This window comes from Apiospora hydei (assembly GCF_038363865.1).
Source record: "Apiospora hydei strain CBS 114990 chromosome Unknown utg000004l_segment0_segment0, whole genome shotgun sequence".
In the NCBI taxonomy this organism is placed as follows: Eukaryota; Fungi; Ascomycota; class Sordariomycetes; order Amphisphaeriales; family Apiosporaceae; genus Apiospora; species Apiospora hydei.
In genome coordinates this window covers 8595195-8610045 of record NW_027117363.1, presented here as the reverse complement: position 1 = coordinate 8610045, position 14851 = coordinate 8595195, and the positions used below count along the sequence as shown (strand labels likewise).

Here is a 14851-nt window from a genome sequence, read left to right as displayed (position 1 = left end):
CAACAAGGCTAATGATGATGATGCGGTGTGTATATACCCTATGTACAAAAACCAATTTCTGGCTACGCTATGCTCCGCGCGGAGGAAAATGAAAAGAGAACGAAAACAGAGTACTAAATCAAACTAAGGGGGTATGCTTTCTCTGCTCTGTAGAGCAGTATATGCGATGGAAATGCCATGGGGAATAGAACCAGAAATAACGCCGCTGATGTGAATATGCAAGTGGTCGCTGGGAGCATCAAAATGATGAACGACTGATGGGTAGGTAAGTGGGAGGATGAGTTGAGGACAGCGGTGGCCTCTATTTCGGAGACCCGGTGTCTTCTGCCGAGCCTTCCTTCTTCATGCCCCGGTTTCGGCTCTTGGATACGTTGTTGACAGACCAGCCCCGGATGGTAGTTGGGCCACTTCGCGGGGGGGGGCTCGTTCGCCGTGTAGTCCTTTATAGAGCCCTTAGGGTCGTAGTTAGAGAGTCGCAGTTCCGAACCTCCGTTCTGAACCCAAGGACGGCTATGTGCCATGGGAGCAGCAGCAATCTTGCGATACTTGCCCGCGTTCTGGCCGTTGGATGACGTGCTAGAGTTGCGCTGTCGACCGTTGGACGTAAGAGGAGGGGACCCAGAGGGCGGTATAGGAGGAGACGGCCCCATTGGCGCAAGCTGTGCGTGGCCAGGTAAGGGCGGTGACATGGCAGGGTAAGGGGCCAAGGCGGGAGGCTGAGGAGGGCCGTTGTACATCATGCCTGCGCCAGGGGGACCAGGGGGCCAGGAGCCATTGGAGGCATTGGGGGTCCCGATTGAACACCCATAGGTATCATGGTGTTAGGCTCATGTAGTGAGAAACTGTGGTGGAACGCCCTGTGTGGTGCAGGAGGATAAAAGCTTCCGGTGTTTGTCTGCATCATACCTCTTGGAGAGCCAAACTCTTGAGGCTGGGGTTGCGGCGCAGGGCCGGGTTGAAGCACAGGAGGCCCAGCAGGTGCCAAAGCTGGAGGAGCTGGGACAGGCGGGGAGCTTGAACTCGGCTGTGCTTGCTGCATGTCGAGAGAGACAGTTGATGTCATTCCGCTAGTCACAGGCTTTTCCCTCTTTGCTGGTCGCAAAGGAGGAAGGACCGGACTCCCCCTTCCGGTGCTTTGACCAGTGAAAGGGTTGCGTGTAGCTGGCGTATGCGGTCGGGTCTCGGGGTTTTGAGGAGGGGCCGGGGCAATGGGTGCGTATCCTGGCGTTGGGTTCAAAGCCGTCTGCAAGAACGCGTTCGACGATGGCGGCGGGGGCGGCGGAGGCGCTTGACGGGGAGCAGCACGGATCGGTGGGTCCATCACTGTTGTGCTCTCGCCACGGGGCATCTCCGGAGGACCGCGATACAGTTCCGGAGTCTCGGATACATCGGCTAGTAGAGATAGGCCAAATGTATCGACAACAGCTGGCATAGGTTGGGGTACAGAGCCTGCAGTCCCGAAGACATCTCTTACAGCATCATAAGGCCTTGATGCCCGTTGGGTAGAAACAGGAACTTGAGGGCGTTCGTCTTGTTCGAGTGCCGCGGCAGCGTCCAACACGGTACTGAAGTTCCTGGCTATGGTAGCTTCGTCTTCAGCTGCGCGAGCTTCAGCCTCGTGTGTAAGGAGGGCCATCTCGTCGTCTTGCTCGTCATCATATGCTTCTGCTTCTTCCTCTGACTCAGTGAGAAGTCTCTCCTCGAGATCGCGCTGTCTCTCACGCATCTCCTCGGTTGCGATGTCATCCATATCAATGCCTAGCTCTTGGCAGAATGTCCCCAGCATACCAGCCATTTTGTTCTTGCGACCATCTGCCTTCAATGCATCGTCCATGAACATGGGCCGGACTGAACGGGCTGCATGTAGGGTGCTACCGTCCGGCGTGACAGCAACAATAGGCTTGACAATACATTCTTGCTCACCGGACGTCTCCGAGTCGTTTATGGAATCTGGAAGGAAGAAGCCATATTTGGGATGCAGCCTGTGCTTCTTGACGATCTCCGGGTCCAGCTCATCATCCTCGTAGTCAAGCACATTGTAATAGGCGATTGTCTGGTCAAGGTGCCAATTGCGGGAATTGGGCTTATCAAGGAACTTGCCACGTGACGCTTTAGTCGCCTTGCGAGAGGAGTCGTTTGTTGAGTCGCGGAAGCCGATATCTCCATCTTCAAACTGAAATTGGCAGGGTATTATGAGCCGGTTGTTGGCTTTGGGTCCGCGCTTATGTAGTTTGCGAACGCCCCACGAGTCCGGATCCGATGCTCCTGTAGGCAAATCAGGCAAGTCTTTCTTATAGACCGGCTCGAAAGCGTATTCCGACCCCTTCACCTCAGAAGCAGGCGATTGGCCTTCCTCGAGAGGGGTCGGGGACGGGGCATTCGACTCCGCTTCAACCTCGAGTTCCGTTTCAGCCGACATCATACCGCCAATATGGCGAGGCCGAGGGGTTGAGCCATCTTCTCCGTTGGCCTCCCGGAGTTGTCCGCTGCGAGTGCTGCTGCTGACATGCTTCTTGGTGTCCGGCTGGCCATCAGGGACATCATCTGCCTTGCGCTTCGGGCCTGATCTGGGCTCTGGCTTCGGCTTCTTTTGAATAGTACTCTTCATAGCAGCTGCCTTGGCGTTCTCCGCTAGTAAGCTTGGATAGGGCACCTCGACTCCGTCCTTGAAGAACACATAGGGTCCCTGGTCCTTGGCAACAGCATCTGGCTCCTCGACATACTCATATCGGTAATCAGATACCTGGGGAACGGTCAGGACACGAAATAAAGTTTGGGAGAAAAGACTGGGTACTCACATTAACTCCTGCACCTTCACGAAAGAGCTCCGATAGAATAGTAATGCGATTGGCAACGCCATCGAGTAGTTCCTCGGTCACATAATCGAAGCCATTCTGGGAACGTGTTAGAAAACCCATCAAACAAAAACAGCCAAGTGCAAATGGCTTTGCTGGCTGGTTAGTACGACTGACCTGGAACTTGCGGTGGCTGATCTCGTTATGAATCGCGTATTCCCTCTCGGCAAGTTTGATACGTTGTTCCATAACATCTTTGACGCTCTGGATTCGCGCGTCAAGCTGGTCCTGAAGTTGTTGCTTGATGACGTGGAACTCGACAACTTCCTTATGGGCGCTGGGGTTATCAATCATACGATTGATGTTGAGTTCAGCCAGCTTCTCCAGCGCCGGCTTGACGGCGCTGGCGACTTCGGAGTAGAGCTCTTTGAGTTCCTTTTGGCGCTCATGGGCGGCCTGAACTCGGGTATCATCATAAGTCTTGTTGCGACCACGGCCCTTGCCACGGCCGCCCCCACGGCCACGACCAGGTTTGCCGCGGCCTCTTCTAGAGACGGGTTTTGGGGCGGTGACAGTTGAGGCAGTGGTGGTGGTCCTCCTACCAGGGCCAGCTCTCCCTCTGACCGGACTGGGAGCCGGGGAATCGGCAAGTTGAGCGTTGTCATCCATCATGGACTAGCTCATGTGGGTGCCGATGGAGTGAGATTACAAATTTTGAGTGCAAGAATACGGAGTAGTTTGATGCATGTGGAGGGGAGTCAAAATTAGTTTGGGGCACAGATTGACAAGTCTGGGCCGCGGGCTGGGGTGGGTGGGAGAAGGAGGAAGTGGTTGCAGGTCGTGGTTGTATGTGTGTGAGTGAAAGATATTATGTGTGTAGGTGGTGCTGGAGAAAGGGAGCGAGTTGTTGCGCAGTTGGGTGCAAGACCTTGACCTGCTTGCCCTTTTGGCTGCGGACTTTTGGGGTTTGAAGAGAGAGCCGGCGCGACTTGAAGCAGCCGAATGAGAATAATCAGAAGCCAGTCAAGAGGACGACGAGTCTGGACCAAGTCGTCAACGGCGTTGCAAATGAAGTGAATAGGGACAATAGGCCTGAATAGCTGCTTGGCTCTTCATAACAACTTGAAGCCAGCCCCGGCCAGGCCATAGATTTCCAGAAGCGTTTCTTGCAACGCAGTGCACTTCCGCGCTTTTGATTGGCCAGAGCGGATTTTATGCTGCCCGTTCCACCGGAAGTACTGGGTACCTCCCGGAAACTGCACGCCAGACGCCAATTGGATACCGGCACCGTCGCCCAACCAAAGCGTGTAAGCCAACCAGCGACAAAGGAAAATCCTTCAAGCAATTGGACTGAAGTCGCTGTCACGGCTGCAATAGTACATGGACTTGTCCAGCTACAGACAGTCCTCGCTATATGGAAGTATACGAGGAATCAATCCCGCAACCACGTCTGCATAGGCCTTCCACCCGAGTCGTAATTTGAGTTGAGGTAGCGATGGACGACTTGACTATCGCACGGATGATTTTGATAAAGCCCCTGGAACGGAACAATGAAAAGAATACACCTACGTGTTGCATCTGTCTCGTACTTGCAGGCAGGTAACTTCGCACTTATTCTGCGATGCCATTGACGCAGCACACATCCCATTGACTATTGCTTGTATTGAAAAAGTATCTAAATCTTCTTTGATCGGATTAAAGTCAAATAGCCTCTTGGCTACTTTCCTGGGTAGGTGATATCGCGGTCAGCGGCTGAGATACGGTATGTACATCCATACCCCATACATGGCTGGTGTCAGTCAGCAAAGCAGAGCATGACGAGAAGAGTTTACTTCCGGCAATCCATCATCATGCACTTTTTCTGCTACGGCGACGCGAACCTTCTACGCCCCGTAAGGTTGCCAGCAAGGAGTTTCTGATTGTTTGCACTACGAACTCCGCCTCTCGATCTAATACCCTGCCAAGGCGGCTGTTCCAGGAGAGATATCTCTCTGGATGAGTCGTCTGAGTAAGATGGGATGCGACGCGACAGGCTGTCAGGGCCCTCCAGCTGAGTTGGGTAGGTAGGCAGGCAGGCATTAGTTACGTGTCATAGCGGTCTTTCTTCACATAGTCGAACATGATTATGAAAAGGAGGGCCGGGTAGATGGACGATAATACAAACAAACCTCTGCGCCTTATCAGAGACACTCTCTGTTACTACAGAACAACAGGCTGAAGAGCGGACGACGACGACGACGACGACTAACATGACACCTGGGCCGAAACGCAAAGTACCGTCTACCTCGAGCGCTAGGGCGGACAAAATTCGCATTGCCCAGATTGAGCCAAAAATGCTGCCTTTGTCGTCCCCCGGACCCTTCAAGCGCGCTAAACCTTGTTTAGCGCAGCGCCTATTCGTCCCGAGCCTGCCGCATTAGAAAAAATGGAGACGGGGCCCAATTGCGATATACCAAAGCAATTAATTGGTTTTTTTGCCCTTTTGCTCGTTGCGCATCCTCGCCTCGCGTCTGAGCACACACAGCACGTCGATCCCCGCGCGAATCCGAATGGTACCTTGGGTCAAGTCGTTCGTGGCCAGTTACGTATTCCACTCGAAGAGCCCAAGCAAGCAAGCTGTAAATCGAACGAAAAAGGGGCCCGCCAATCTCGTCAGCAGCCTGCGTGCGCGCGATCCTGTTTAGTTGCCAGACGACAACGAAAGTTTCCGTCCGGCCCATCTATACCCGTCCGTCCTCCGTTCTCACGTCCCGTAGCCCGACCTCACCCTCCGGCCCCTCTTTGCGTAGTTGCAGTCTTGGAAGTAGATACAGTCCACCTAGAGAGCCCGGAAGCTATGTCCTCGTAGCACACAAGAGAATCGAAAAGGGAGCAGCCGGGGCGAGTAGCACAATGGGGAAGCGCCGGAAGCTTTCGTCGCACAAGCCGCAAGGTAGCAGCGGGGGCGGCGCAAAGCCGAAGCAACAGCAACAGAAGCAGGCGCAACATCCGCAAGCAGCAACCGGCGGCAACACCGAGAAACTGTCGACCGCCACCAACAGCAACACCAAGGGCAGCAGCGCGAAACCGAAACAGCAGCAGCAACAGCAACAAAAGGATGGAACCCCCACCATCCCCTTCGCGCCCGAGGACAAGATCCTGCTCGTGGGCGAGGGCGACCTCAGCTTCGCCACGTCGCTGATGGAGGACCCGCACTACTGCGCCGACGTGACGGCCACCGTCTTCGAGAAGAACATCGCGGAGCTGACGGACAAGTACCCGCACGTGGCCGACAACGTCGCCAAGATCGAGGCCGACGAGGGCGCCAACGGGCGGGTGCTGTACGGCGTGGACGCGACCAAGATGGGGCCGTTCCATTTCAAAACCCTGGAGGAGCGGGAGAACAAGGAATTGTTGGCAAAAAGAGACTCCAAGTCGGGCGGCGTCCTGTTCGACCGGATCCTCTTCAACTTCCCGCACGTCGGCGGCAAGAGTACCGACGTCAACCGGCAGGTGCGCTACAACCAGGAGATGCTCGTGGCCTTCTTCGAGCGCGCCCTGCAGTGCCTGTCCTTCGCGCCGGGCTCCGCCATCGTCGTCACCCTGTTCGAAGGCGAGCCCTACACGCTGTGGAACATCCGCGACCTCGGCCGCCACGCCGGCCTGCAGGTCGAGCGCAGCTTCCGGTTCCAGGCCGCGGCGTACCCGGGCTACCACCACGCCCGCACGCTGGGCGTGGTCCGGAACAAGAGCGGCGAGGTCGGCGGCGGGTGGAAGGGCGAGGACCGCCCGGCGCGCAGCTACGTGTTTGTCCGGAAGGACGTCCCCAGGGACGAGAGTCCCGATAGTGGGAAAACCTTCACGCAGCTGAGGAAGGAGAACAAGAAGAAGCGCTCCAGGGGTCAGGATGACGATTCCTCAGATGACGAATAAAAATGACCTAAATATAAAATAAAGCACATCTATCAAATATAAGTCTCGGCGCCTCCATCTTACCAGCCTGCTTGCCCAGTTTATGTGTTAACTAACGTACATGTCGACACTTCGATACGAAAGCCGCCAGCATCCGAGTCATAACCCGTCCTGCGGTGACAAGTCGATAGTCATGCCCCCTACTAGTCTCATCGGTGATCTCGCCTCCAGCTACGGCGCAGACACCCAAAAGGTGGAATTATGTTCAGCATTGACTGCGCTGTGCCTGGAGCCTCCGAGTTTGCCGCTTGGGTCCCCGATAAGCAGCCGTCCGTCGCCATCATGTTTGGCTTTGCGTCGGGGGTATTCATCGGTCTTTCCGGCGCCCTTACCGTCTCCCTCTACCCCTTGCCCGACATAAACTAGCAGCTGGGTGCCCTCTTCGCCGCCATCGTCATTCCCGCTCTGACCATGGTGCCCTTTGGCGGAGCTATATTGTAGAACTCGGCTACCGGTTGGTTGGGTGTCAAGATCTTTGGCGGGGTTATGGGCATAGCAAGGACAGGTATCGTTTCGGTGACGCGCTTGATGTATAAGGAGAAGAACCTCTTCGAGGTCTTCTGAGTCAGGTGTTGTCACAAGCAGGTCGCGCCAACCAGTTGGATGAAGTAATTTATCGTCACTAAGGGCCACGGCTAGGTGCACGATCAGGAGGAAAGATAGCAATGAGCGTCGATAATATGCCTTGCAGCGAAATATACCCATTGGCCCATTAACGCGATCTTAAGTCAAGAAGTTTCTCTCAGGAGCTCGGTCTTTCTCCGACTTTACGATTAGGTCCATGTGGAATTTGCCATGCTCGGACCTGCCGTAGGACGGTTCGCTGACTTCCACCAATACAGAGGTCTCACCAACCCAATATCTAGCTCGGTGGTGGCTATCATGTTCCTGCCGTAGACACTCTTGGAACTGCTCAAGTGCGGTCTGCTCCCTGAAGACTTGGTGTATGGGTTTGCAGAAGATTCGGTTACCAATCTTCCATTCTCCTTCTCTTCCCACGAAAACATGCCACAACGCTTTCCGTGTACCAAATACGGGTTCCCGACTGAATATGCAAACCACCAGGCATTCCATCGTATAGATAGTACCACCTAACGGAATTTGGTCGATAGTGAGGAGCCAGAAACATGAGATCTCGCTCGTGTCCTTGCCTTCCCATAGGTGAAACGACTTATCCTGATGGTCCCAGGCAGATTGCGGCTCTACTTGTTTGATCATTGCGGGCTGATACACCCCACCGGAGATATCCAGCCTAGCAATGATCTCTTTGTGAAACTCTTTTTCTAATTTGTTGGATTGCTGTTCCGTCAACGCTTTGATAGCGTATATGATAAGCTGCTCTTCGTCCATTTGCACCGCCACGTGTACTCGAATGTATTTCGCTGACAGGAGATTTGGAAAGGTTCGAACATATTCACCTTGGAGCTTGGTCAAATAAACCCCCAAGGTCGGGCTGTTTTCTCCAGTACTGGAGCCATCAGGGTCGTCATTGAAGCATTCCAGGTCCAAGAAAGCAACGCCCAAGCTTTCGATCCGCTCGTTGTACACTCGCTCAAGCCCGCCAGACGCAGAGAGCTTGCTAGGCTTGATATAGTCGGCATTCTCGGCAAAGGTTGTCAGCACATGGTCGAATCGTAGACCTTTGTTGGTAAGTGAATACTCCTTATCGTGTCGAGAGGCAGAAGGCATTCTCGTAACACTTGCACAATGCACGAACTCGGCGGGATACTTCGCGTACATGCCACTGAATCTTCGCTCATCCTCAGGTACAGCCTGCCACGCAAATATCGACATATCGTTCGTCGACCTGCTAATTTCCTCCTGCAGTCGGAGAAACGCATTCTCGCTCTCCCCGTAAAGGAGTGGTATGTAAACTCCAAAAATACCGAGTAGGCAGTAAGCGAGATCTTCCTTCCGCGTTGTTTGGCGCTTGGCGGCCCAGGAAAATCGAGCAGCGACCGAGTAGTCGTCTAGCTGTCTCCAACCAGAGAGTGCGCCCGAAGGTATACTGGTTATCGAAGACAGCGAATCAGCCCAGTCATCTTTAGAGCCTCGGAGGGACCAAGACTCGTCAAAGAAACTTAGATAGCACGGCGCGATCAATTCTTGGAGCGTCCAGCCTCTGGTCAACCATCGACACTGACTGAATGATGGGGGAGGCCCGGGGATCGGACCAGGCCCAGGTGATGTATCTGATGAGAGGTCGCACAGATAGACGAAGCATATGAACGACAATTTATAATATCTGAACATAGAGTTGATAGCCTCGGACAACTCGGCGCTGCTGGACTTATCGATGCAGCAAGTGTCTACCCAGGCATATTTGAGACTGTATTTCATCCTGGCAAGACGACAAGTCATTTCAATCTTGTTGAATCCCTTCTTGCGTCTAGCTCGACGCATATCCTGCCGATGAGGGCTTAGTAGGAGCGTTTTGGTACTTGTTTCTGCACTCACCTGGAACTCTTGGAAAGAGACCTCCTCTTCCTCCCACGTGTGGGAGAGGATGGCGTAGTCGATCTCTGAAGGATCGGTCTTGAAGACCAGCTTGAGCGTTCGGGTGTCAATGAGCCACATGATGCCCCAGGCGCCTTCCGATAGTGAACAATGGAAGTTGAAGAATTGAATCAACGCTGCTTCCCAAAATACATATCCAGCCACGCAGCCTAGTCTGATCACACAAGCGGCGGGGAAAGGAACACTGCCTGCCTGGCCGTCAGCCTGAGCCTTAGGCATCGAGCTTTCCAGGTTACGCATTATGCACGCTGCGAGTCACAGCAGACACAGCAGGCACTACCCAATCAACTGTAATCACATCTTCACTGCATGCATATCTAATAAGACGGCGGCCTCCGTCAACAGGCTGAATGATCAGTGTTAAAAATCAACATATAAGTCCAAGCCAACGTGGACTATTGATAGGCGAACTCATCCCATCCATTCCAGGGTATATATACATTTAGGTAATCACTCCTCCTGTTCTGCTAGTATTGCCTTGGACTACCAACAGCGACACCGGGATGCGTGATAATGAATACATGGGCATAATGCAGCCACCCAAAGTTCATCGTTTGTTATCATATAGCCATACATTTACTGGTGGATATCCTCAACTAAGCTGTATCGCAATATGACGCGTGCAAGACTGTTTTCACATCGCTTTCCGCATACTCAAGTAAACGGTATATGATTCGTCGCTATCGCAGTATAGCCGTTGAGAAAGCAATTATAGCATCCGTCGAGCCCCTGAGCCTGGAATAAACCCTAGGCTAAATCCACACCGTCTCCCCAACGGATGAATCGATACCAAACTTGCTATACTCTTATACTCGCTCCCTTGTAACGCAAGGAGAAACAGAATCCATGTATCCTATATTCACACTACATATCAGCAGACTCTGCCAGCAGCAAAGATGGCAAATCTCAAGTTCACAAGTAAATCCAAGTTTTCAAGCTGGGAGTGATCCAAACCGCTAAATCGTACATACATCAGAGAGTATCGTGACCCGTTGTTGTTATACTCAAGGCCGCCCTATAGTACCCTAAACGCCCAAGAAGATATAAAGTTTCTTATAATCACACAAAATAACAGAAGCACATCTCGATATAACCGCCCACCAAATAGATCAAAAAGGCCTACCCTAAAACAAGTCGTCTCTCTCCTTTATACGTAGCCAGGACTCTTGTACCCTTATAATAGAAACGATTCTCGTTGTTCCGGACGCTGCAGAATCGACAACACTGTCAAAGTGAAAGGGAAACCCCAGCTTAAACGTCAAATAACAAGATACCCAAAACAAGAAGAAGGGGAGATGAACCAGAAAATAAGAAGTCAGTAATCCGCCAATGCTCATGGAAAGCCAGGCTCTATATGTTTGAAAAACATCGAATCCAAGTGTAGGGAAGAGCTACGCCGGTTGCAAATGCTGAATGACTTAGGTTCGGTTTGTAACAGAAGATGGCGGTTGCGGCGGCTGCGGGGGTGACATGTCTCGTGATATATGCTCAGATACACTCCTGGAGCGGTCCCTGTCCGGGAAGATCGGGTCTATCGATCTCCCACTGTCATGCCCTCCCCTATGCAGGTCATACGGCGATTGGCGCGGCGCCGCCGCCGTATATTGAGACGTCATCGATGGAGTAGGCTGCGGCAGATGCGCTTGAGGCTGTTGTTGTTGTTGCGGGGGTGCCGGCGGCGGATTCGGTGTATGCTGCGCTTGGAAAGCGGGCGACTTGTTGGCATCAGCCGCAAGCGCCCCGCGTTCCTGGGGCGATAGCGTGGACCGCTCCACATGCTCGATAGGCTCTGGAAGCGCGCGGGGGACGTCCGTGATGGAGGCTGGCGACTTCAAGGGATATGCAAGCCCCGTGGGCGAACTCTCAGTAGCGCTAACGCGACCACGCATTCTGGCCCGCGGATCCGCTGGACTCCCCGAGACTTCATAGCCCGGCGAAGAAGCATAGTCGCGCTGCGGCGCAATGTTGATCGGGGCCAAGGGAGCGGGCGTTATAGGCGTATATTCGGTGGACCTTGGATAGGTGGCCCGGGCCTGGGCTTCCTTGTCCGCTTTGGAGGGCCGGCCACGCTTCTTCCCGGTGCTGGTTAATGACGATGTGGTGGCGGTGGTGTTTGGCGTCATGACTGGAGGGTATCCGTTCAAAGGAGGTCGAGGCTGAATGATGCGCTGTGCCATAGGAGGTTCGGATGGTGCTGCCACGGCCTGTCGCTTGATAGGCTGCTCGCTTAACTCGCTGAGTGACTTGCGCTTCAGGTTTGCGAGGTGATTCGGGGGCGTTGGATACTGCACGGGTAGCATTTTCTCGACCACTCCCATACATTGGTGCATATTGCGACCTGTTCCATTAGACGTCTGCAGTATCAGCTTCGAGGCGGCATGCGAACACTTACCAACCGGTAGCTGCATATACATCCAGTTTTGCTCCACATTGTGATTCTTAATGAAGTCCACGAGAAGGTGCACATCTATAGAGCTAGCTTTGATCATTTCACCGAGCACAAAGCGCTGTAGAAGACTTTTGGTCAGATGGAATAGCCTAGTAGAATGGAATGTCCTCGGAAGCGTACCGTCTCAACATCCGAGAATAAGGTCTCCATCTTCAAAGGTTACGCGTGGGTCGGAGAGGCCAAACCGAGGGGCAATGAACTGCGGTATAATGCAAAAAGAGCGTCCCTGGATCGCATATCACCCGAAACGATAAAGATGCCAAAGTCAGAACATGGATTTGAATATGAAGAAAGCTGGAAGAAGATGCAGTCGCTGTGGGGGTGCGCGGGGAGAGACGCCCGGCCTATACAACAGAGCTCCAGGCCTCCACGGTGGGTGGGCTGTGGTCGACGAGGCAAAGCTGCGCAGATGTAGGTTAGGCAGTCGCCCGAAGCGTGACGAGTTGTTGAAGAAGGCAAGGAAGCGAAATCCAAGAACCAACAGACGCGCGCAATGAAGGGTAGGTATGACCAAGCGCGCGTCTCTCTCTGCCGTGCCGGGAGTGAGTCAAACAAGCGAGCGAATGCCTTGAAGCGTGAGAGCTCAAGTAATACGGTAGCAAGGGAAGCGTCCAGCGTAGGTCGCGGTTTGTTGCGACGGCGCAAAGCGGTCCACCCAAGACCAGGTCAGGTCAGGTAATGGCAGGCAGTTGTCGTCCTGGCAGGCAAGTATGTGGTATGTAGGTAATAAGCAAGCCAGGTAATGAGGTGAGGTAACAAGGGTAGCTGGAGCTAGCGTATGCTGGTAGGGTTGTCTGGGGTCCAGGGAGGGATCCCGGGAAGTTTCAATAACAATTGTCAAGGTTGAAGTCCGCGAGTCCTCTTTTTGCCGAAGGCGTGTCTTGGGGCGTCCGTGTTAAACTGGGAACTGGGGGAAAGGCAGAGAGCAGGCAGAGTAGGCAGGCAGAGAGAGAGAAAGCGACGTCTCCCGTTTCCCCGTGTTGCAAGACAGATGCACAAACAACCAAAAACAGTCCCGGCCCCCCCTTCGAGTGTATCCCGCAGCAGCAGTGGCAGCAGCAGCAGCAGCCGTGGGAAAACCACCAGTCTTTTTCAAAGTTGGCAGAGCAAGACAATATCGCAGGAGGACCCAGTCCATCCATGCATGACGTTCGAAGCTGCGGTTAAGGCGAAGAGGCAGTCTTGGGTCGATGGATACCATGCACCTGACACAAAGTCTGACCTACATGTCCGATTTGGGTAAAGTAGTGAGCGGTAGCCGCAGTAATAGAACCCGGGTCCAACATGTGTTGAGAAGGGCGCCGCATATAGCTCGCCCTAGTTGCAAGACCAACCAGTCGCAAGGATGCCTGTGACCCTGCAACCCTGTGCAGCGCAAGTGCAGTGCAGTGCAGTGCAGTGGGAGCGCAACAAAATAAAAGACCAGCCCCAGGTTGCAGGTTTAGTTGTTTGGGATATGGCACCTTTTTTGCCGCTTGTACCCAAAGAGGCATATTGGGTCGTAGTATGCCAGCCAGACCAAAGCAGCAAGTAGAGAGACTGCTAGAGGACTAGTAGAGAGGACTGAACATTGAAGGATTGGAGGACTGGGTAGAGCTCCCTCCCAGCCATGCATAGTCCATGCAGCCATCAGAATCCCACCTCAGCTTGTGAGTGGACCAGCTGCTCGAGCGTGCAGACGCGCGATCCCCCTCCAGTCCCCCTCCAGGTCGGCGAATTGTTGCCTCCCCTCTGGCTACTCTGTCATACGGGGGTCGCCTGACTTGTCTGCTCCCCCATCCCCAACTGATGAAATCATGCTTTTCTGCTTCGGCTATCGCATGCACCACCGCAAAAGAATTGTCTGGCTAGCTTGTTGTGTGTTTTTATCCACAGTACCCTCCCTCGTGTATGTCGCAAGTCGCATAAGGCAGGCAGACAGCCAGAGACCTCAAGAGCCTCTAGTTGGCAGTTGGGAGGCCATTTTAGCTTGTTGTCGGGTAGTAGTGGGGTTGCGCTGACTCCGGGAGCCATTCCCCGCCACTTGTAAGTCGTAAATAGATCCTGATGGGTGGTGTGTTCCATGATTCTGAGTCTGATTCTGATTGACGTCGACGCCGCCGCCATCGAGGCCTACATCAAGGAAGGCCTCTCCCACATGAGCCTGGCATTTTCAGCGCTGTCTCGACTCCCCTCCAAAGACCCAGCTCCCATAGAGGTGGTGAGCGCCACACTCACGGGATTATACCGTAAGCGACAATAAACATAAGCAATTGGCCTCCCGTTAGCTTCCGTGCTACCAGGCATTCCTCCGGCATAAGTCCCAGTCCTTCGGTCCCATTGGTGGTCCTGCTATGGCTTTGCTGGTTTTTCTCCACGTCGAGGGTAGAAGTAGTGAGCGTAGTGAGCCTGGCTGGGCGGATTGAGTGGTTGAGCTGCGCTGAAGATTCTCCAATCAGACTGCCGAAAGGGCTCGACCTTTTCAGAGGCCGGCCAGGAGCACAGATCAAGGGTTCGTCACAATTGACAGTTCGAGGCTCCGAGCCGCAGGGTCGCCATTGCTCCATCCTTTATAGATATGTAGGATATAAAGACGTCCAACTTCATGTCCCAAAGGACTTAGATGAACCACAGAAGGTGAGAACGCGTCAATGGATGGATCTCTGCAAGCTGCGGGTGTCTGACATGTCCTCTCTTTATATATATCTCCGTGCAGGCAGGCCAATTCCACATACCGCTCTTTCGAGAGCCCAACTCCAAGTTCTGGCAATGCATAATGAGCTGGCAGCTTCCCATAGGGGGACCCACTAAACCACGCTTCCGTCCTGGCCTAACCTAGGAATACTCTATATCTTCCAGGGTTCGGAGCATTCAGCTGTATAGAGGATGGCGATATATATCAGAGATCTGCTAGTTTGATGCAGTATGCGTTGGCCCATCCCGTCTCCTGGGATGTATGCAAGTGGCGCTGATACGGCGACAATTGCTCGTTTACCACACGCCAGGTGTCGACCCTCCACGTTCATCTCAAGTCACCCATGATGCCACCCACGCCACTCTATATAGATTGTTCATGTACGAGAAGGCAGGTCGGAATCGTACATGAACGATTTTCTTTCGCAGCCGACGCTTACCTTGGCAAAGGAGTGCAGGAAGCACA

General features: G+C 53.6%; 5 protein-coding genes across 5 annotated transcripts; 2 read left to right on the top strand and 3 right to left on the bottom strand.

Moving 5' to 3' along the window:
• Nucleotides 1–113: 113 nt before the first annotated feature.
• On the bottom strand, nt 114–3464 carry PG997_005176 (uncharacterized protein; the record flags this gene model as incomplete). Its single annotated transcript, XM_066809491.1, has 4 exons — nt 114–742; nt 907–2743; nt 2799–2894; nt 2973–3464. The coding sequence occupies 4 exons, from the start codon at nt 3462–3464 to the stop codon at nt 114–116; spliced, it is 3054 nt and encodes a 1017-aa protein (XP_066673109.1).
• Nucleotides 3465–5687: 2223 nt separating this feature from the next.
• PG997_005175 (uncharacterized protein) lies at nt 5688–6707 on the top strand (the record flags this gene model as incomplete). The annotated part of the gene is made up of 1 exon (XM_066809490.1): nt 5688–6707. One exon carries the CDS (start codon nt 5688–5690, stop codon nt 6705–6707), a length of 1020 nt encoding a protein of 339 aa, XP_066673108.1.
• Nucleotides 6708–6917: 210 nt separating this feature from the next.
• On the bottom strand, nt 6918–9503 carry PG997_005174 (HET-domain-containing protein; the record flags this gene model as incomplete). The annotated part of the gene is made up of 3 exons (XM_066809489.1): nt 6918–7381; nt 7598–9152; nt 9204–9503. The coding sequence occupies 3 exons, from the start codon at nt 9501–9503 to the stop codon at nt 6918–6920; spliced, it is 2319 nt and encodes a 772-aa protein (XP_066673107.1).
• A 1178-nt stretch (nt 9504–10681) lies between these two features.
• Nucleotides 10682–11862, bottom strand: PG997_005173 (uncharacterized protein; the record flags this gene model as incomplete). Its single annotated transcript, XM_066809488.1, has 3 exons — nt 10682–11601; nt 11656–11770; nt 11833–11862. 3 exons carry the CDS (start codon nt 11860–11862, stop codon nt 10682–10684), a joined length of 1065 nt encoding a protein of 354 aa, XP_066673106.1.
• A 1912-nt stretch (nt 11863–13774) lies between these two features.
• PG997_005172 (uncharacterized protein) lies at nt 13775–14117 on the top strand (the record flags this gene model as incomplete). The annotated part of the gene is made up of 2 exons (XM_066809487.1): nt 13775–13912; nt 13995–14117. 2 exons carry the CDS (start codon nt 13775–13777, stop codon nt 14115–14117), a joined length of 261 nt encoding a protein of 86 aa, XP_066673105.1.
• Nucleotides 14118–14851: the final 734 nt, after the last annotated feature.